The sequence below is a fragment of the Nerophis lumbriciformis genome, linkage group LG24 (genome assembly GCF_033978685.3).
Source record: "Nerophis lumbriciformis linkage group LG24, RoL_Nlum_v2.1, whole genome shotgun sequence".
NCBI lineage: Eukaryota > Metazoa > Chordata > Actinopteri > Syngnathiformes > Syngnathidae > Nerophis > Nerophis lumbriciformis.
The window spans coordinates 14,530,407-14,553,242 of NC_084571.2; the positions used below are offsets into that span (position 1 = coordinate 14,530,407).

The 22,836-nt window shown below is 37.5% G+C and overlaps 1 protein-coding gene across 1 annotated transcript; it reads left to right on the forward strand.

The window, feature by feature from the left end:
* The first annotated feature begins 2,433 nt into the window (after positions 1-2,433).
* Positions 2,434-21,389, forward strand: litafd (LITAF domain containing). The gene is made up of 5 exons (XM_061981616.1): positions 2,434-2,664; positions 13,196-13,239; positions 13,307-13,396; positions 19,193-19,379; positions 21,218-21,389. Exons 2-5 carry the CDS (start codon positions 13,200-13,202, stop codon positions 21,333-21,335), a joined length of 435 nt encoding a protein of 144 aa, XP_061837600.1. The 5' UTR covers positions 2,434-2,664; positions 13,196-13,199; the 3' UTR covers positions 21,336-21,389.
* Positions 21,390-22,836: the final 1,447 nt, after the last annotated feature.

Here is a 22,836-nt window from a genome sequence, read left to right on the forward strand (position 1 = left end):
GGGGTAGGGTATGGGCAGGCGTATGTTATGGACAACGAACGCAAGTGCATTTTATTGATGGTATTTTGAATGCAAAGAGATACTGTGACGAGATCCTGAGGCCCATTGTTGTGCCATTCACCCGAGACCATCACCTCATGTTGCAGCGTGACAAGGCACGGCCACATGTTGCTAAGATCTGTCCACAACTCCTGGGAGCTGAAAACATCCCAGTTCTTGCATGGCCAGACATATCACCCATGGAGCATGTTTGGGATACTGTGGATCCATATACCACAGCGTGTTCCACTTCCTGCCAATATTCAGCAACTTAGCACAGCCATTGAAGAGGAGTGGACCAACATTCTACAGGCCACAATCAACAACCTGATCAACTCTATGCCAAGGAGATGTGTTGCACTGCATGAGACAAATGGTGGTCACCCCAAATACCGGCTGCTTTTCTGAACCCCCCCCCACACCCCAATAAAGCAACACTGCACATTTTTAGAGTGGCTTTTTATTGTGGGCAGCCTAAGGCACACCTGTGCAATAATCATGTTGTTTAATCAGCATCTTCACATGCCACACCTGTGAGGTGGGATGGATTATCTTGGCAAAGAAGAAATGCTCACTAACACAGCTTTAGACAGCTTTGTGAACAATATTTGAAAGGAATAGGTATTATGTGTATATAATAAAAGTTTGACGGGGCGGTATAGCTAGGTTGGTAGAGTGGCCGTGCCAGCAACTTGAAGGTTCCAGGTTCGATCCTCGCTTCCGCCATCCTAGTCACTGCCGTTGTGTCCTTGGACAAGACACTTTACCCACCTGCTCCCAGTGCCACCCACACTGGTTTAAATGTAACTTTGATATTGGGTTTCACTATGTAAAAGCGCTTTGAGTCACTAGAGAAAAGCGCTATATAAATATAATTCCCTTCACTTCACTTGACATATTTGAGTTCAACTCATGAAAAATGGGAACAAAAACAAGTGTTGCGTTTATATTTTTGTTCAGTATATCTGAGATAGGCTCCAGCGCCCCCCGCGACCCCAAAGGGAATAAGCGGTAGAAAATGGATGGATGGATGGATATATCCATTCATACCATTATATTACTTTTATTTATTTTTACCTAAACATTTTTAGGGTGTGGCGACTTTTATTTTATTTAGTAGAAATAGAAGCGACTTTGTTGATCACTTACGGAATCCGGTCAACTTTCTTTGTTTCACTTTATCGAACTGCGCATGCAAGTGACATCGAGGCCACATTGGGGCCACACTGGGGCCCCTGCACGTAAATCACATTTTACTTGCAGTGTTAACAGTCAGCTGGAAAAAATCTGATTTTTAAAAAAATAATCTGATTTGGGGTACTTTGGCATGCAGTCTATGGTCCAGAGTGCACATACCATGTTCAAATAATCCCAAAGGTGAGTTATGGCCTAAACCTAAAGACTCTTAGTTTCTCAAATGCATACACGAACATGCCTTTATATGGTCACGGTGGAGTCAGTTTAAGTACCAAGAACCTGGCGAATTGAGATGATATCATATCAAACTGGTGCGATATAATTTGGCTGGATTCTCCCCACAGATATACACACTGCAGAACCTGTTGTGATGCTCGCTTGTTCAACAAAGTAGTCTTTGTTCAACAATCATCAGCGGCGTCTTCCTTGATCCATCACACACCACCACCATCCTTCAGCCCGGGAGAAGGTGGCAAGGCCAGGTCACGACATCTTGTTGTCCTTCTCAGCTGTTTAGGACCGCCTACTGGTTACTGAGGTCAATCTCTTGGGCCACCCCAATTGTTTCATATCTCTAAACTGCATACTTTTCTACAGACCGGCAGTGTGGATCCTGTTACTGCATGACAACTTCCAAATGCTACCGCGGACTGTGTTTACTGCAAACGAAGCAATAACAGCACTCGAGGCAACAATAGCTAAGGTCATTGTTGACACGCAGCTGTCACGCAGAGGATATTTTTCTTGATATCATGTTGACAGCTATGCTTCATTTTCAAACCGCACCTCTTCCTTTTTTCCTTCTGGCCAATGACATTCCTTAAACTCTTCTTTTTCGAGGGTTCCACAACTTAAATCCTCCTAAGAAGCAGCATCCTTTGTTTTTGGTCTATTTAGTCTGTTAGCATTCAAAAATGTCGGCCGTTTCATGCCAACACAAATGTCTACTACAGTGGATGCTTATCTTGGCTCTTATCGCCGATATCATGTTGATGTCGAGTTGACCGTGTTTATGAGAAGCTTAAAGTCTTAAAGACAATTAGTCCGAGGCCCCTGAGGTCCCTTTCTAGAGCCCGTACACCAAGCGTTGCCTTTAAAAGCACAGAAGTCAGCGGAAGTCAAACAGGTTGAACTCCCTCTCCGAAGGAAGGGTGACACATAAGCACTCTCCTTTGATAATCTCAGAGAAACAAAGAACAAAGTGGAGAAGAAGGCCGAGAGAATTTTCCAAAAGCTACGCCTAACAAATGAGCGCCTCTGACATATTCTTGTCATGGCGAAGGAGGCGGAGCCTGAGGGCGTGTTCAGGACGAGGATGAGTACAGGTGAAATGAGCTGACGCTGACAGTGGCAACGTGCCTGGACCGTACAGCAGTCGCGACAGCAGCTCGCGCACACCTCTCTTCACCACACCGACACCTGGACCAGGTGAGACTCCCGCTGTTGTTATGGCAACCTTCTCCCTTTAAGTAGATGTAAATATGGAGATCGATAAATGTGCTGTTTTACGTGTTTTATAACCTCCCGGGAGCCGGTGTCCTCTGCGATGGACATTTGTGCGATGGGTTATTTTCTTGCCAAAAAGCCTCCAAATGGCAAATGACTTACAGAAAGTGTGTTCTTGCAAAATGAAACTAAGTTATGCAGCATAATATTCATGTTATGCTCTGTAAGTACTCATAAAATACATTGTAGGCTTCATTTACTACCCAGTAACTACGCACATCGCGAACAGCGCGTAGGGCCTTCAGTCCGTGAGGATAAAATGTCAAAGAATTATACTATAAAACTTGAAATATATTCCTAGCCCCTTTCTGCTCTGTCGCTGATAAGAACATAATACCAAGTTTGCCCTAAATGTACTTAAAAAAATCAACTATTGAACAATTAATTTTCAGTACAATCAGATTCATTTCAAGTAGGATTAAAAAAAGTACAGAAAATGTTTTACATAAATAAAATAAGTGTTAAAAATGTTGTAACGGGGTGCTTTCAAATCGAACTTAGCTAGGATCATGCATATGCAGAGCAAAACGTCTTTTTTTTTTGGTAATGTCAACGTTATATTAAACTTGTGACCAATTTAGCTCACAATTGAATACGCAATGTTGCGAAAAAAGAGATTTAAAAAACACCTTTATGTTCCAAGACGTCCAACTGGTCCATAATGTGAACCATCAGAACTCACTTCATTAATATTTTGGATCATTCGGGTCAATTTGAACAATCATGGCCGATGCTGTTACGCTAAGTGAACTTTGTCACGTTCTGTCTTGTAAGAAAATATATTATACAAGTACACAAAACATGAGGGAAACATTTTATTTCTTTTTTTTAAAGATTCCATCTAATATACCAAAAATATGGTCTGATTACAAGAAAATTGGAAAACGTATATGAATAAGAAGACATAATGAACCTTTATGAGCAAAATGACGGCTAAAAACACGGAAACATGAAGGACCATCAAAGGACATACAAGACATTAAAAAGAGCACATAGCTGATGCAACCACTTCAGCAGTGCCATTTCTACATACAATTACAAAAGTAAAAACGCAAAAATTAAACAATTTGCAATAAATAAATACATGTTAGGAATTGTATGCTAACTTGTTATTTGATTGCCAATTCAAACAAATTGTTTGAATCAATAAATAAACAAATAAAAGTCAATATTCTACACTAATGACGTTTTTAAGGTGTGCTCATACCTTCAGTGGTTGTATTAGTAAAATGTTCAGTATTATAAAAAGGATAAAACACGTTTTACTTCATTGTCATGTATCTATTTATCACAGAAATAATATTTACACCAGTTAGTTTTCTTAATTGGGCTCAGAGCCAATTGGGGCCTTAGGCAGAATATTTCTAGGCTCTCTCACCCTCACAACATTATTTTTTCATAATTTAATTGTGTTAAGCATTTTTTATGCTGTTTGACTCAAACTTGAATTGGATTAAATTGATGTTTTGGAGTCATTTTAGAGGCAAAATAATACATTGAACACAGAGTAATTCAAGCAAGTTGCCTACAAGACCAGTGCAGTAACTCAGTGACAATGTCAAGGGAAACGCACTACTGTATTCATATCAGTGGCGGAGCAGGAAGGGGCTAGAAATGAGTTTAGAGTGAAATGATTTATAGACATTGTACTTTTTTAGGCCATGGCGTTTGTTGTGGTTACTGTTGGGATCAATAACGCGATTGACGTGCGTGATAACAGAACAATGCGGTAATTGCTGCTCTTCCCTTGTGAGCTCATTAAAAAGGAAGGTAGACGGTGGACATTCTTCACCTGAGCAGGTCAGACCGGCGAAGATGTCGCACACACGCCGACCACACCTTGGGCTCGGGTGCGATGTCTGTGGGTGTGTCCGACGTGACGCAGGTGGCCAGCTGTGGGTTGTCACTTGTTGTCCACACCGCAGAATGCAGACGGACCTGATTGGGAGACATTTTCATAACACTTTTAGGACTTTTCTCAGGGTTCTTTCCAACTCTTTGGCTAAACGTTGACATCTTTACGGTATCTTCATTTTTATCTTCTCGCAAAGTTTCAGCAGATCCTCCTCCCTCGTCCTTACTCATGCTGGGAACCTCATTGTTAATAAGCAGCAAATACTTCATCTGCGTCACAACTATATGGATCAAATCATCTGGAACACAGCTTCTTCACCTTTTTGGCCTCGGGGCCCTCTCAAATATTTTTGAAAAACTTTGAATTATAAATCTTACTCTTGATTTGAATCGTATTCATTAATGATATTTATTTATTTAACACATCAACCTTAGGCTTAGGTCAGGCTGATTGGATTTTTTTTTTTACATACAATTATATTTTTTCTAAAATAAATTCAACTAAATTAATCATGAATATGTTTCTTAAATAAACGGTCAATAAAATAAAGTACTTACATCTATTTATTCAATACATAAACCTTAGAGTTAGGTCAGGCTGATTGAAAAACACTTTTTTTTTTTACATACAATTATGTTTTGTCTAAAATAAATTAAAGTAAATTAATAATGAACATGTTTCTTAAACAAATGGTCAATAAAATAAAGTAATTACATCCATTTATTTAACACAAATCTTAGGCTTAGAGGTCAGGCTGATTGAAAAAAATAATTTACATACAGTTATGTTTTTTCTAAAGTAAATTAAACTAAATGAATCATGAATATGTTTCTTAAATGAACAGTCAGTAAAATAAAGTAATTATATATATTTATTTTAAATGAATCCTAGGCTTGGGTCAGGCTGATTGGGAAAAACATTTTTAAATACAATTATGTTTTTTCTAAAATAAATTAAACTAAATTAATCATAAATATGTTTCTTAAATAAACGGTCAATAAAATAAATCTGTATATAATCTATTTATCTAACACATAAACCTTAAGCTTAGGTCAGGCTGATTGGGAAAAAAAGTTTTCATACAATTATGTTTTTTCTAAAATAATATGTTTCTTAAATAACGGTCAATAAAATAAAGTAATTATATCTCTTTATTTAACACATAATCCTTTGGCGTAGGTCAGGCTGATTGGGAAAAAAAATGTTTATATACAATTATCCATCCATTTGCTACCGCTTATGTCTTGTCGGGGTGCTGGAGCTTATCTCAGTTGCATTCGGGCGGAAGGCGGGGTACACCCTGGACAAGTCGCCACCTCACGGTGGGACAGGGATTAGTGCGTGTGCCTTACAATACGAAGGTCCTGGGTTCGATCGGGGCTCGGGATCTTTCTGTGTGTGTGAATGTGAGTGTTGTCTGTCTATCTGTGTTGAATATGTTTCTTAAATAAACGGTCAATGAAATAAAGTAATTATATCTATTTATTTAACACATTAGGCTTGGTTCAGGCTGATTGGAAAAACGTTTTTTTTCATACAATTATGTTTTTTCTCAAATAAATTAAACTAAATTAATCATGTATATGTTTCTTAAATAAACAGTCAATAAAATTAAAGCACAAATAAAAATCACCACTTTAGTCATCATTTTTGCGCTTAAGAAACTTCTCTATGACTTTAGCTCCGGACATCTTCTGTTTGTTTGATATTGTCATTGGAAAGGCGTATTACAGCGGAAAAAATAATATTTTTTGGCAGCCCTCTTGGGGACCCGGCCCTATGGTTAAGGAACACGGATCTCAAACTCCATTTTTGGAAATAACAAATACATGTCATGCCGCTTGGCTTTGCAAGCAAGTAAAGGCATAACCAGTTAGCCAGGATGAGCTGTGATGACAACCATGCAGCTGTCAATCTCACACACACACACACACACACACACACACACACACACACACACACACACACACACACACACACACACACACACACACACACACACACACACACACACACACACACTGATATATTATAGATCCTATAATAACCAATGTCTTCTGTAGTAGACATTAGTTCTTTTGTCAGTTACACATTACAGAATATTTAAAGACATAAAAACAGTTATACAATGCAAAACACAAATGTCCACTGCGGAGGACGTTGGTTCCCTGGAGGACATTTTAGATGGCCAGTAATTGGTGTGTCCCTAGAATTAATCCAATTTCACTTCCTTGCTCTTACAATAATTATTTAATTTCTGTGAATAATGTTTCCTGGTTCATTCATCCATGCATGCATGCAACAATTCTGTTTTCATGGCAGAAGTCACCTTTGCATAAAGTCTATATTAGGGATGTGGATCCTTCGATATAATTACGATTCCTGGGTTGACGACTCGATTCAGAATCGATTCTCGATTCAACACGATTCTCGCAATGTATTGTTTGGTATAATAATTATAATGAAACTTTTTCAAAACAGGGTTAGAGGTTAGAAAAGCACCTGTGGTTGCATGGAGATGCCATTAAAACGTCTTTTTAGAAATTGATTCTAAAAAATTGTTTTTGTACTCGATTGTTTAAAATTACGAATTGATTTAGAATCGGAATGAATAAGAATCGCGATTGGGATGTGAACCAATTGTTTGTGTATACCATCATATCGTAGTACCGATACTTTTTTTCTGTGTGGTGTTTGTGATTTTTCTCATGTAAAATATACGTTTGGGAAACATGATATGTAGTGTAGCATTAAAAGATATCAAGAGTTGTCTTTCACAAAGAGAGAAAGGCATGATGAGATGTGTGTGTGTGTGTGTGTGTGTGTGTGTGTGTGTGTGTGTGTGTGTGTGTGTGTGTGTGTGTGTGTGTGTGTGTGTGTGTGTGTGTGTGTGTGTGTGTGTACCCTTGACATCCCATCCCTGGCTAATTCCGGGCTCCAAGTAGAAAAATATTTAGAGACCCCACCCACATTACAACATTGTTTTCACTTTTTAAAATATTTTTTTATACTTTTTTGAATGAAACTTAAATGTATTTGATGTATCTTTTGTACTAAAACAAATTCAAGGGACGGAATGTATTTTTTAGTGCAAAATAACAATGTGAAATATTTAAAACAGGACCAGCACTACCGCTGCGCACCAGTGAGAACGATTAGGGAAATTTGACATTATTTTGTTTATCGGTGACGGAGCAGGATGGGGCTACGTCCACTTACCATCATGGTTCAGCAACAAATGTGATTTAAATGTGGATATTTCAGCAAAAGGAACCTTTTCTCATTTGAATTGAATTCCAGCGGTGAATTTGCATTTGTACAGTTACTTCATATATTGTTCCATGACGTCTGACAAAATTCTACGTCCTTTTTCTTTTCAACACGCACCACAATGTCAGATGAATTACGCAGAGATATAAACAAGCACACTTGAGTCATTGGCATTTTTCTCGACACGCCCGCTCATCTGTGACTGACGCAAAGCATGCAGCGAGGCCACATTCCCGTCTGTGTGTGTGTGTGTGTGTGTGTGTGTGTGTGTGTGTGTGTGTGTGTGTGTGTGTGTGTGTGTGTGTGTGTGTGTGTGTGTGTGTGTGTGTGTGTGTGTGTGTGTGTGTGTGTGTGTGTGTGTGTGTGTGACAGAGAGAGATGGTAAATCATCATCTGTCAGGTTATGATCAATAAAGCTCGACACACACAATTAAGAGCATGAGTGAAAATGTGCTAGGCAAAGCGCGACTGTGTGTGTGTGTGTGTGTGTGTGTGCGTGCGTGTGTGTGTGTGTGTGTGTGTGTGTGTGTGTGTGTGTGTGTGTGTGTGTGTGTGTGTGTGTGTGTGTGTGTGTGTGTGTGTGTGTGTGTGTGTGGCAATGCGCGACTGTGTGTGTGTGTGTGTGTGTGTGTGTGTGTGTGTGTGTGTGTGTGCGTATATGTTTGTGTTTTGATGTTGTACAAAAAGAGTACAGTGAGTGATGTGCAACTTTTGGACAAGTTTTTCTTGTTTTGGGTCAGCCATTGAAGAGGTCACATGACCGTCAATTGTTTGCTTCGTACAACAAAACAGGAAGTAGAGACAGGATTGTTGTGCCTGAATGTTATTTATCATCCCTTATTTATGCACAGATGTCTACCTGTGAGAGACAAAACAACACAAATTGTGTATCTAGTGAGGTTTTTATATGGCCCTAATAAAACTACACAAACAATTGAAAATAAATGCAATGAATGAAATAAAAATATTATAAAAAGTGTACAATAAAACTATAACAACGTAACAATACACAGTAATAAATACAATAGAATATCAATCTAAAATAAATATATATAAAAAATAAAATCTTTTTTTTTTAAATCACAGTATAAATGTGTATTATAATTTTTCTCTGTTTTACAACAAAAATCAGCCAAAATCCTCATTAACTGAAGTAAATAATGTAAAATATTTGTGTTTTTGCAACGTTTTCATTCCAGCAGTTATGTTGCCTCATGATATAAAATTGACCCACTGATTACTCAAGTGACAAAGTATATATAATATCTCAAATAATGTGTAATTTAAGAGGAGTGCTGAAATTATTTAAATTTTCTGCAAATGGTTTGTTTTTGGGAGGCTAAACTAGACACCCTGTGTACAGTATATAGTATGGACCGTGTGTATCATGCATTAGATGTTTACTGTTTTCACTTTTGTCAAGATTAATCAAGCTTGGAATGTGGGATGCATTTTCCTAAAATATTTCCAACACTTAAAGAATAATCAACCACACAGACATATGAATATTACACATTAATATTATTTGCTGAGAAAGTGTGTGCATGCCTGATGATCAACTAAATAGCTTACATTATTTTAACTGCAAAGAACCAGAGCACGTCAATAATAATAACAATACATTGCATGCAATTAGCCTTTTACATGATAAAAGTAGAATAAAATATATGTATAAAATGTTATTTAGTGAAGCCAACACAATAGCTAAACACTTTTGGAAATAAAATGTAACACATTACGTATATTATATAATAATAATGGATTATATATATAAAAAAAAAAGAAATGATAAATGGGTTATACTTGTATAGCGCTTTTCTACCTTCAAGGTACTCAAAGCGCTTTGACAGTATTTCCACATTCACCCATTCACACACTGATGGCGGGAGCTGCCATGCAAGGCACTAACCAGCAGCCATCAGGAGCAAGGGGTGAAGTGTCTTGCCCAAGGACACAACGGACGTGACTTGGATGGTAGAAGGTGGGGATTGAACCCCAGTAACCAGCAACCCTCCGATTGCTGGCACGGCCACTCTACCAACTTCGCCACGTCGTCCCGAAATGTATTAACCATATATGTATCAACATGATACATATACAATAAAACATAAAATACAATTGCAAAGTTATTTAGTTTTAATGTTTGTTTTTTTGTTGCTATTTTGATAAAAAATTATATTGCTTTAAAACGGACAAAAGTTGAATCATTATTAATATTATCTTAATGAGCAGCACAGTTACAGTATAAATAAATATTTCTAAATGAGGTAATTGTTAATTAGCACTTCATAATCCGTTGAGATAGTTGATGACTAGTCGTTAGTTAAAATATATACATATAAACATACAGTTACTATGATAATAATAATAAATGGCACATGAAGTAAAATATGTGTAACATATAAAGTAAGTTATTAAACTAATACTTTTTGCAGTGTGTTAGCCAAGCCCAGATTGTTGTTTTGAAGTAGTTTTAGTGTAATAAAGACATACTTTGTGGTACTTTGATGACCTATAACACCCACAAGCACTAACCCTATGTTCCATACTGCTAGTTATTGTTTGGTTTTTAAGCAAATTAAACATGAGAACTTTCTGTTGGGTGTATGCATGAATAGTTGGATGAGCGCCACACCCAAACATGACACGTTAAGCGAGCAAGCAGGGTCACTCCCGATCGAACTTTAATTTTACTTTTAGAAATCGACTTTTATGTATAAAAAATGTAGCTTTTTTAAATGTTTTTTTTTTAACGAGGCACTTCCTGTAACTTAGACCTATATATGCAGCCTAACAAAAAATATACTTTTAAATCGTCATTATTGTCAATTGATGTATTTCATGTAAAAAAAACTAGTGGTACAAAATACAGGAAAAACCCGCACTCTCCAAAAAACGTAATAAAACAAAAATAAAGAGGTGCACGGCAAAAAGTGTACTTAAAGAAAAAGCAACGCCAGCAACACTCGTGTCCTTCTAATAATTTTAATATAAACTGCGCTACAAAACAGACCGGTTTTGACAACGTCTTCGTCAGTGTGCAATTTTCAACAGGAAGTGATGCCCTTAAATAGTCACAGCTGTGGTCAATCAATTGATATAATAAATCAAGAACAACTTAAAAAAATGAAAGAGCACAAATAATAGACAAAATAGTAAATTGTACAAAATAAATCAAAGACTGAATACAGTATCATTGGAAAATACATAAAGCAATAAAATATATATATATATATATATATATATATATATATATATATATATATATATATATATATATATATATATATATATATATATATATATATATATATATGTGTATATATATATATATACATACATACATACATACATACATACATATATATATATATATATATATATATATATATATATATATATGTATATATATAAATATATAAATATAAATATATATATATATTAAAAAAAAAATTAAATACAAAAATTTACCGGTACTAGTAAAACATTGATTTATTTGCCTTTTAAGGCTGCTGAACACATCGTTCAGATTTATATACGGATTCCTACGGTTTCAGAATAAACACTGTATTTTTAAATAACATTTTGTTTCGTATATATTATTTTATATAACACTGGTATTGAAATAAAGATGACAAAAATGTAACTGTTATAAAGATTGTTACAAACATAACTGCCGTAAAACAAGTTAAAAAGTGACCTAGTCTTGGTGCGCGCGTGGACCAATCGGGTCTTACGGTCCCGGTCGGGTAGAGACAATTATGAAGCAGCAGCATCCGTCAGGCTGGAAGAGATTAACGTTGGTATGTTTATAAAAGATAGTAACCTAGAAGTGCTTGTTAATATTATTATGTTGCAGGCTGTATTTTTTATACATAAAAGTCGATTTCTGAAAGTAAAACTTCAATGTTCACATTGGTTCAATGATTTAAAATTATTAATTAAATCTTGGAAAATGGTTAGAAGGAGAAAAGCCCTTAAATTGTTACCTTTATTGAAATAATTTAAGTTGTTTTAAATAAGCCCATTTTTATACAAGCATATACAGTACAGGCCAACAGTTTGGACACACCTTCTCATTCAATGAGTTTTCTCTATTTTCATGACTATTTACATTGTATATTGTCACTGAAGGCATCCAAACTATGAATCAACACATGTGGAGTTATGTACTTAACAAAAAAAAGGTGAACTTACTAAAAACCTGTTTTACATTCTAGTTTCTTCAAAATAAGGAGCTGAGCCGGAGGGCAAAGCTCTCAATTTACCGGTCGACCTACGTTCCCATCCTCACCTATGGTCATGAGCTTTGGGTTATGACCGAAAGGACAAGATCACGGGTACAAGCGGCCGAAATTAGTTTCCTCCGCCGGGTGGCGGGGCTCTCCCTTAGAGATAGGGTGAGAAGCTCTGTCATCCGGGGGGAGCTCAAAGTAAAGCCGCTGCTCCTCCACATCGAGAGGAGCCAGATGAGGTGGTTCGGGCATCTGGTCAGGATGCCACCCGAGCGCCTCCCTAAGGAGGTGTTTAGGGCATGTCCGACCGGTAGGAGGCCACGAGGAAGACCCAGGACACGTTGGGAAGACTATGTCTCCCGGCTGGCCTGGGAACGCCTCGGGATCCCCCGGGAGGAGCTGGACGAAGTGGCTGGGGAGAGGGAAGTCTGGGCTTCCCTGCTTAGGCTGCTGCCCCCGCGACCCGACCTCGGATAAGCGGAGGAAGATGGATGGATGGATGGATGGGTTTCTTCAAAATAGCCACCCTTTGCTCTGATTACTGCTTTGCACACTCTTGGCATTCTCTCGATGAGCTTCAAGAGGTAGTCACCTGAAAGGGTTTTCACTTCACAGGTGTCATATTTTTGAGGCCTTCAGTGACAATCTACAATGTAAATAGTCATGAAAATAAAGAAAATGCACTGAAATGAGAAGGTATGTCCAAACATTTGTATTTAATTGTATTATCTATTGTATGATTTATCTGTGATGAGGTGGCAACTTGTCCAGGGTGTACACCGCCTTCCGCCCCAATGCAGCTGAGATAGGCTCCAGCACCCCCCGCGATCCCAAAAGGGACAAGCGGTAGAAAATGGATGGATGGATGTATCATTTATTTATTTTGTGAACATTTTTTGTTTGTATAAAGATGTTGATTGTTCAACCTTTTTGTTGGGGATATTGTAATACAACTCAATGTATATGTCTATTTTCAATATGTACCGTTCGTGTGTTCATTTGCTCAGTAACGACAGCATGAGTCGGGCTTGTACGCCCCCTAGAGGCAGGGAGGGACATGACACAAATGTGATTTTCCCCTTTTGTGTTGCAGCACCATGAGCGATATAAAGAACCCTCCTCCCTACACCATCCCAGGTAAGCTCAGGCGTCATGAACACCGTCGTGCCCTGTTCATTCATTCACTCACTCACCTTTGCTTCAGTCGACGGTCAAGGGGACAAGGTGAAAGTTTACCACGTCCACACCCCCTTCAATCCCGCCGTACCCGAGCAGTCGGCGTCTTCAGTGCCAGGTAAAAACACCTACACCTGCACAAAAGTTTATGTTCAATATTTTTATGATACACTTCTTGCATGAATCACTTATAGCAGGGGTGTCCAAACTTCATCCGATTAATCACAAAAAATATTGCATGAATCACGTATACAAGCAGATTAATCACACAATTGATTTTGCTCCGTTACCTTTTAAGTATTCCAACGACAAAATCGCATTTGTGACCAAGTATTGTGGTCTTTTTTTAATTAATTCAACTTTGTAAGTTAATTGAAATGACGCATGCGATTTTATGCTACGAGTAATATATGCGATTAATCCCGATTCATCCAAATTCAAAAGTGTGATTCAACTCAATTCAAAAATATATCGTTTGACAACATTACTAATAACATTATGATAATAAAGAAATCATCTCATTTTTACGATCTGCCGAGCTGTGGGCTGAAATTGGCCCCCGGGCCGGACTTTGAACACCCCTGGTTTATAAAAGCCATTATTTAAAATGAAAAACACCCACATAATGTTATTTCCTACTATTTTCATGTAAAATTAATCTAAATAATTAAGGATGTGAATCTCACAATGTGACATTATTATATGACAGGGGTTCTTTCCCTATTTGACTTCGGGGGCCAAACTTTTTTTTACTACTCAAATAATACAAGTAATCTTACTCTTGATTTTAATCATATTCAATAATTATATGGAACTTACTTACAGTTTAAAAGGATAAACCATGTCAAATGATATGAAATCACAAAGATAATTATCATGGCTCAGGTCAGGCTGATTAAAAAATAAATAATCAAATATACTGCATTTGTATTTATTTATTTTATATGGCCTACCGCCCGAATGCAGCTGAGATAGGCTCCAGCACCCCCCGCAACCCCGAAAGGGACAAGCGGTAGAAAATGGATGGATGGACATACTCCTATATTTTTATATTGTACTCTCTAGTTTTTATCTATTGTTATTTTAAATGATGATGATGCTGCTATCTCCAATGCTGCTCAAACTTAATTTATTTGTCTTCCTGAAAGCAATGAAAATAGAAAAACTTCATTTATTCAAAAGAAGGTGCTCATAAAAACCGATTAAAAATATATTTGCATACAATTACGTAGTGCTAAAGCTGAGATAGGCTCCAGCGCCCCCCGCTACCCCAAAGGGAATAAGCGGTAGAAAATGGATGGGATGGATAAAGTAAATTAATTCTAACTAAATGATAATATTTGTTTCTTAAATAAAGTGTCAATAAAATTAAAGCGCAAATTAAAATCCAACTTCACCACTTTAGTTAAATTTTTTGCGCTTAAGAAACTTCTCTATGACTTCAGCTCATAGGTGTCAAACTCGTTTTCAGGGAGGGCCACATCGCAGTTATGACTAGCTCGTAATAGTGAATAATGTATGAATATAAATGTATAAGGATACGCCTCATGATATTATTACACAATTGCTTATGCGTATAATTACTATATTTATTTTTATATTGTAGAGAACATTTTTGTTTTTACTGCATATTACTGTAAATGGAAAAACATTACCATTTGTTTTTTTACGGCGGAGCAAAGTTGTTTTTTTACTGTAAAATCTACAGTTGTTTTTACGGTGTATTATCACAAAAGGCAAAACATCACTGCTGCTTTTTTAAGGAACAATTCTGAGTCGAGGGGGGTTGCCTGAGCCCATCTCAGCTGCATTCGGGCGGAAGGCGGGGTACACACTGGACAAGTCGCCACCTCATCGCAGGGCCAACACAGATAGACAGACAACATTCACAATCACATTCACACACTAAGGCCAACAAGCGGTAGAAAATGGATGGATGGATGTAGCGTCCTCCTTGTAGTGTGTACTGATCCATCCATCCATCCATCCATTTTCTACCGCTTGTCCCGATCAGGGTCGCGGGGGGTGCTGAAGCCTATCTCAGCTGCATTCGGGCGGAAGGCGGTGTACACCCTGGACAAGACGCCACCTCATCACAGGGCCAACATAGATAGTCAGACAACATTTTAAAAGACATCCATCCATCCATTTTCTACCGCTTGTCCCTTTTGGGTCGCTGGAGCCTATCTCAGCTGCATTCGGGCGGAAGGCGGGGTACACCCTGGACCAGTCGCCATCTCATCGCAGGGCCAACACAGATAGACAAACAACATTACACTCACATTCACACACTAGGGCTAACAAGGGGTAGAAAATGGATGGATGGATGGATGTAGCGTGCTCCTTGTAGTGTGTACTGATCCATCCATTTTCTGCCGCTTGTCCCGATCGGGGTCGCGGGGGGTGCTGGAGCCTATCTCAGCTGCATTTGGGCGGAAGGTGGTGTACACCCTGGACAAGTCACCACCTCATCACAGGGCCAACATAGATAGACAGACAACATGTTAAAGACATCTATCCATCCATTTTCTACCGCTCGTCCCTTTCGGAGTCGCTAGAGCCTATCTCGGCTGCATTCGGGCGGAAGGCGGGGTACACCCTGGACAAGTCGCCACCTCATCGCAGGGCCAACACAGATAGACAGACAACATTCACACTCACATTCACACACTAGGGCCAACAAGCGGTAGAAAATGGATGGATGGATGTAGCGTCCTCCGTGTAGTGTGTACTGATCCATCCATTTTCTACCGCTTGTCCCAATTGGGGTAGCGGGGGGTGCTGGAGCCTATCTCAGCTCCATTTGGGCAGAAGGCGGTGTACACCCTGGACAAGTCGCCAACATTGATAGACAGACAACATGTTAAAGACAATATACACTTAATCACACATGTACCATATCACTATATCGATGATTAAATGCTTTATAATTCCCTTAAACATGCAAAACGGTTTACTCAGCTCGGTAGTGCATGCTAATTTTAGATATAATGTACACTTCACTGCACATGTAACATCATCATGTTGCTGAACATGTTATAGGTTTCTCATTGAATGTTACAGGTTTCTCATTGTCATCCCATTGGGTTGCGTTTTTTCTTGCCCTTGTTGTGATTTTTAAATTCAAGAAACAATATGATTAGGTTATCACACACATACACACACACACAATCTGGACTGTGGTCCTAACTTTTACACCTGTTGGCTTTTACAATCTTTATCTTCATCATTTATTTCAACTTTATGTTATTCAAGTATGACATTTTTCAATATAATTAATTTCATTGACAAGCAATTCTATTATGGTCATACTATTGTTTGCTAGCGGCTACAATTTCAGTACTATTGAAGATCTTTGCCCCTTCTCAACTCGGTTCGGTGGTAATATTATTTTCACAAAATACAACCAATAGTACATTAATGTTAAATCTTACTTGTGAAAAGTAATCCCCCGATCCCTATTTCCATCAGTCCACTCATTTGAGCAGGAAAACGCTATACACCAGCCCGGCGTCTTTGTTTTCTACGTGTCAACTGTCAGTTTAGGCTGCTCGTCGGCTCCTCATCACCACTTCAAGATGGCGGCCCAATTTCTCGCGTCACAGCAGCCAATGCTGCGTCTACTTATAAGATGTCTATGCACACTGTCATTTGAGACAAAAGAACTACAAAGTCAACAAGTTACATATTTTTACACCCAAGTATATAAAAAGAACTAGAACTAGCTAATGTTAGCTTTGATGCTCCAACAAAATACGCAGTCCAACTTGAGAAGCAAGAAAGTCATGTTGTTGATAGGATCTACAACATTCAATGGTAGCTAACATTAGCTAGCCGAATTAGCTTACATTTGCTAGCAACACGATGTGCTAATGTTTGTATTTGAGAAGATATTTTACAAAATACTTACTCTTGATAAAGTAATTATTTGGATGACTACTTTTTACTCGAGGCTTACTATGCTAAAGTTACGGTACTATTATTGAGAACAATTTATGGCTATACTCTGACGACAACGTAAGAATAGGGGAGTTAACACAAAAAAAGTTGTTTTAAGAATGTAGCCTAAACAAACACAATGCGTTGTTTCTTTACCAAATGACAAATATTATTATATTGCATGTCTGCATGTGATAGGTTTGCATTTGTTCCTGATATTGAAGTTGTACTTTTAAAAGCTGAAAGAGTGAGGGGTATAATGTTCATAACACTTTGGAAAGTAGGCATCCACGTAAATGTAGCGAACTTCGCCTTTAATGTCTTACAGTATTTTGTCCCTTTGTGTCATTCCCAACAAAAAGACATACATTCAACAAAAATGTTGTCAAATATTAACTTACTTTACTCGCCTCCTGTGCAAACCGGGAGCGGGAATCTAACCGGAAATGGAAGCTAAGACCGCCATTTTTTTGTTTATATCCAGAACTACAATGTCCAGAAGGCAAGAATACTTCCGCTTTTTGCTTCCTATTGAGTGCCAAAGGGAGAAACCAATGTGGTAAAAGAAAATATGATAAAAGAAAAAAACGACATATCCATTTAACTCAAAGAACCGTCGGAGAAGTCTTAAATATTACGAAATTTAACAAGAGTGGATTATGACGGACTAAACACGCTCTACGCTGCTGGTAAAACATGTTTTGTAGTCATCAAGTTCACCAGTTGTCTCAAGAGGCACACAATAAATGAATTCGTCCAAGGAAAATGTTTATTTAATGTAACAGCAGAATATGTGCGTGTGGTTCTGTAACGGACAAATAATAATGTGTCTGACTGACGGCAGTAGAAGAAAAAAGTAGAGTAAATCAACTCAAACCGTAACCCTACTTGCTTTTCTACTAACTGCGTCCTCTGGTGGCAAAACGGAAGTACAACATGACAAATAATACTAACGTTATGTGATTCCACATTACTGTGTCACCTATACCAGTGTTTTTCAACCTTTTCTGAGCCAAGGCACACTTTTTTCATTGAAAAAATCTCGAGGCACACCACGAGCAGAAAACATTAAAAAATGAAACTGAGCAGCCGATATTGACAATAAAAGGTTGTTCTCGCAATTGTTGGATATTAATTCAAACCACAACCAAGCTTGCATCACTATAGCTCTTGTCTCAAAGTAGGTGTACTGTCATGACCTGTCACATCACACCGTGACTTATTTGGAGTTTTTTGGTGTTTTTCTGTTTTTTAGTTCTTGTCTTGCGCTCCTATTTTGTTGTTAATTGTCATGTCATGTACGGATGTACTTTGTGGACGCCGTCTGCCGCTCCACACGCTGTAAGTCTTTGCTGTCGTCCAGCAATCTGTTTTTGTTAACTTTGCAGCCAGTTCAGTTTTAGCTTCGTTTTGCATAGCCATCCCTAAGCTTCAATGCCTTTTCTTAGCGGCACTCGCCTTTTGTTTATTTTTGGTTTAAGCATTAGATACCTTTTTACCTGCACACTGCCTCCCGCTGTCGTCTGCATATTGTGATCACGACAAACCATGTTCCCAACATCCACAAAGCATTTAGCTCCCGGCTGCCACCTACTGATATGGAAGAGTATTACACGGTTACTTAGCCGAGCTCTAGACAGCACAGACACTCAACAACGGCACATTTGCGGATTATAATTACTGGTTTGCAAAAAAATATTTTTAACCCAATTAGGTGAAATTACATAATCTCCCACGGCACACCAGACTGTATCTCACGGTACACTAGTGTGCCGCGGCACAGTGGTTGAAAAACACTGACCTATACAGTGCTGTATAGATGTTATAAAAATGTTCGATACTGTTATTATGTTTTGAAAAACAACTGCGGACCACAAAAAACAGGTACTAGGAATGAGTATCTGTTATGAAAAGTACTCATCCTACTGAATACACGTGGACTGCTTACTCAGCGCTCCTCCTGCTTTTCCATCAGTGTACACAGGCGGAGGCGGAGGCCCGACTGGAGGCTACGGTGGCTCGGGTAGGAACTATGATAACACGCTGGGCCGTGTTTCCGGCATGGCCAACTGTCCTAGCTGCCAACAGCAGGTGATGACCAACGTAGAGTACAAAGCAGGGACCTACGCCTGGTTGATGGTTCTACTCTTCATCTGCCTGGGGTGAGTGTCTACTTCAACAAGTGTTGCTAGGCAGAATGTATGCAAGTGTTATTGCAGCAAATGCCCATCTCAATATGTGCATCTGTAATCTGATTTACGTGTCCGTGTACTAATTGGTGTGTCCGCATTTCGGCACGTATTTTTGTGCGTGTGTAAAAATAAAATCCGTCCGTCCATATTTTGATCTGTGTGTTTGTGTATTCAGATTTGTGCAGAGCACGTGTGAAAAGACAGCTAGTCAAGGTTCCTGCTCCACACAAACAGACACACACAATTTTTAATGCACACACAGATTGAAATACGGACAGACATATTTTTTTTCAAACACGTGTATCGAAATACAGACTCGCACATTTTTTCATAGATCAAAATACGGACAGATTTTTTTCACACATACAAATCAAAATTCAGACAGATTTTTTTTTTTACACATACACAAATCGGAATGCAATTTACAAAAACATGATTAAAAATACGGACATGTTTTTTTTTACACTCAGAAATCAAAAATACAGACAGATTTTTTTCACATACACAAATCAAAATACAGACACACATTTTACAAAAACATAAATCAAAATACAGACATTATTTTTTACACACACAAGTCAAAATACAGACACACACGTTTTACACCCACAGATTAAATATGGACAAATAGATTTTTTTTTTTTACACATACACAAATCAAAATACAGACACACACAGATTGAAACATGGACAGACAGTTGTTTTTTTTTACACACAGACACAAATCGAAATACACACACACATTTTTACAAAAACATAAATCAAAATACGGACATTTTTTTACACACACAAATCAAAATACAGACACACATTTTTTACACAAACATAAATCAAAATAAGGACAGGACACAAACAAATTCAAATCCAGACACTCACATGTTTTACACTCACAGATTAAAATATGGACAAATAGATTTTTTTACACACACACAAATCAAAATACAGACACATTTTTTTTTACACATTCACAAATCGAAATACAGGCGCACAGAGATGGAAATATGGACAGACAGAATTTTTTTTCACACACGCATATCGAAATACAGACACACATTTTTACAAAAATGTAAATCAAGATACTGACATATTTTTTTTACACACACAAATCAAAATACAGACAGATTATTTTTTTTACACATACACAAATCAAAATACAGACACCCACATTTTTTAATACACACACACAGATCGAAATATGGACGGACAGATTTTTTTTCACACACGCATATCGAAATACAGACACACATTTTTACAAAAACGTTATATCAAGATATGGACATATTTTTTTTACACACACAAATCAAAATACAGACAGATTTTTTTTTTACACACACAAAAATCGAAATACAGACACACATTTTTTGCGCTCAGAATAAAATATGGACAAACAGATTTTTTTTCCACACACACACAAATCAAAATACAGACACACAGATTTTTTACGCAAACACAAATCAAAATAAGGACAGGACACACACATGTTTTACACCTACAGATTCAAATATAGACAAACTGATTTTTTTTTTACACACACACACACACATCGAAATACAGACACACATATTTTTTACACTTACAGATTAAAATATGGACAGATTTTTTTTTTTACACACACACAAAATAAAACACACACACGACTCTGATAACACACTCACATACAAATTGGTACACAGACACGTAAATCGGATTACAGACGTACAGACTGAGATACGCAGTAAAACTTCCATAGACTACACCCAGTGAAGAATGAGCACAAAGCAGTTGCCTTACTGTGTTGTTTCCTTGTGTGTGTGTGTGTGTTTGTGCAGATTGTGGTGCTGCTGCTGCATCATCCCGCTGTTGATGAAGCGCTTCAAGGACGTGCACCACTTTTGCCCTCGCTGCCACAGACTGCTGCATGTGGAGAAGAAGAAATGCTGCGATTGAACAAGATGGCCGCCGACAAAAGGGGCGTAGAAATAAAGACAACAGTAGCAAACATCCTCACTGCTGCTTTGTTCGCCACAAAGTGACTTCTTCATATTTCTACGGACCAGCAAACACTGGTAATAGTGTAATGCAGTAATAATGTAATGCAGTAATATTGTAATGCAGTAATAATGTGATGCAGTAATAATGTAATGCAGTAATATTGTAATGCAGTAATAATGAAATACAGTAATAATGTAATAATGTGATAAAATAATAATGTAATGCAATAATATTGTAATACAGTAATAACGTAATACAGTAATAGTGTAATGCAGTAATAATGTAATGCAATAATAACGTAATGCAGTAATATTGTAATGCAGTAGTATTGCAATGCAGTAATAATGTAATGCAGTAATAATGAAATACAGTAATAATGTAATAATGTGATAAAATAATAATGTAATGCAATAATATTGTATTACAGTAATAATGTAATGCAGTATCAATGTAAGGCAGTATCAATGCAGTAATATTGTAATACAGTAATAGTGTAATACAGTAACAATGTAATGAAGTAACAATATAATGCAGTAATAATGTAATACAGTAACAATGTAATGAAGTAAGAATATTTCCTCTCCTTGACATTCCTAGCAACACATGAAGGCTTGTACATACATTTATTATTTACATACATTTATTACCACGTGATGATTCCAATGTGGAGGACAAGAACCAAGAGAGCATTTGTTTGCTTTCCTTCCTAACTTCTGTGCGCATGCTGAGGAGTAAGTAAGCTGTTCCTTATGAAATATTCCATATCCTGTTTCACCTTGTACATAAAGCAAGCAACATGCTGTCATGTAAATCTTTGGCTTCATAGCAACACCATGTTAGATTTTGCAAAAATCATATTATTGATATTTCTCTGGAGCCTGACAACCAATTACAAATATATATATTTATACATATGTATTTATATATATTATTCTCTTAGCCCTCAATTGTGATGTCTTCTATTAATAATTATTATAGAACAATATTTGTCAAATAAAAATAATCTATACACCAAAGAACAACTGTGTGGTTATTTTGTTTCCTGACTGAAGAAAAATATAATTATTTATTTGGTGTCAGTTTTGAAGGTGTTATTGTAATGCATACTTCTTCTTTTTTGTCCTGTCCAGCGTCTCAGGCAAATCATATAGTTGATGTAGATGCCCATATCGGCTGTACAGATTTACTTTACAAAAAAGAAGTGTAGGATACTTCTCTTGTTGCCTTATTTGTATTTGACTTTATTAAATGTATTTATATTATCATTTGGTGCAGCCGGGCCGGAGCAGGAGGGGATAGAAAGAGGAAAAAAAAGAAGACAGAGGGGAAAATTGTGGGGACAAGAGGGGGATAGGACAGAGAGACAAAAACAACAACAGCAAACACAACAATAACAACAACAACAATAGAGCAACATCAGCAAATACGATATGTACAAATATGATGGTAAAAGTGA

Excerpts from the sequence above, each read along its gene's own strand:
- litafd (XM_061981616.1), top strand. The coding sequence starts at position 13,200 with ATGAGCGATATAAAGAACCCTCCTCCCTACACCATCCCAG. Across the intron at positions 13,240-13,306 it reads TCCTCCCTACACCATCCCAG|TCGACGGTCAAGGGGACAAG; the intron begins GTAAGCTCAGGC and ends CCTTTGCTTCAG. Across the intron at positions 19,380-21,217 it reads CTACTCTTCATCTGCCTGGG|ATTGTGGTGCTGCTGCTGCA; the intron begins GTGAGTGTCTAC and ends GTGTTTGTGCAG.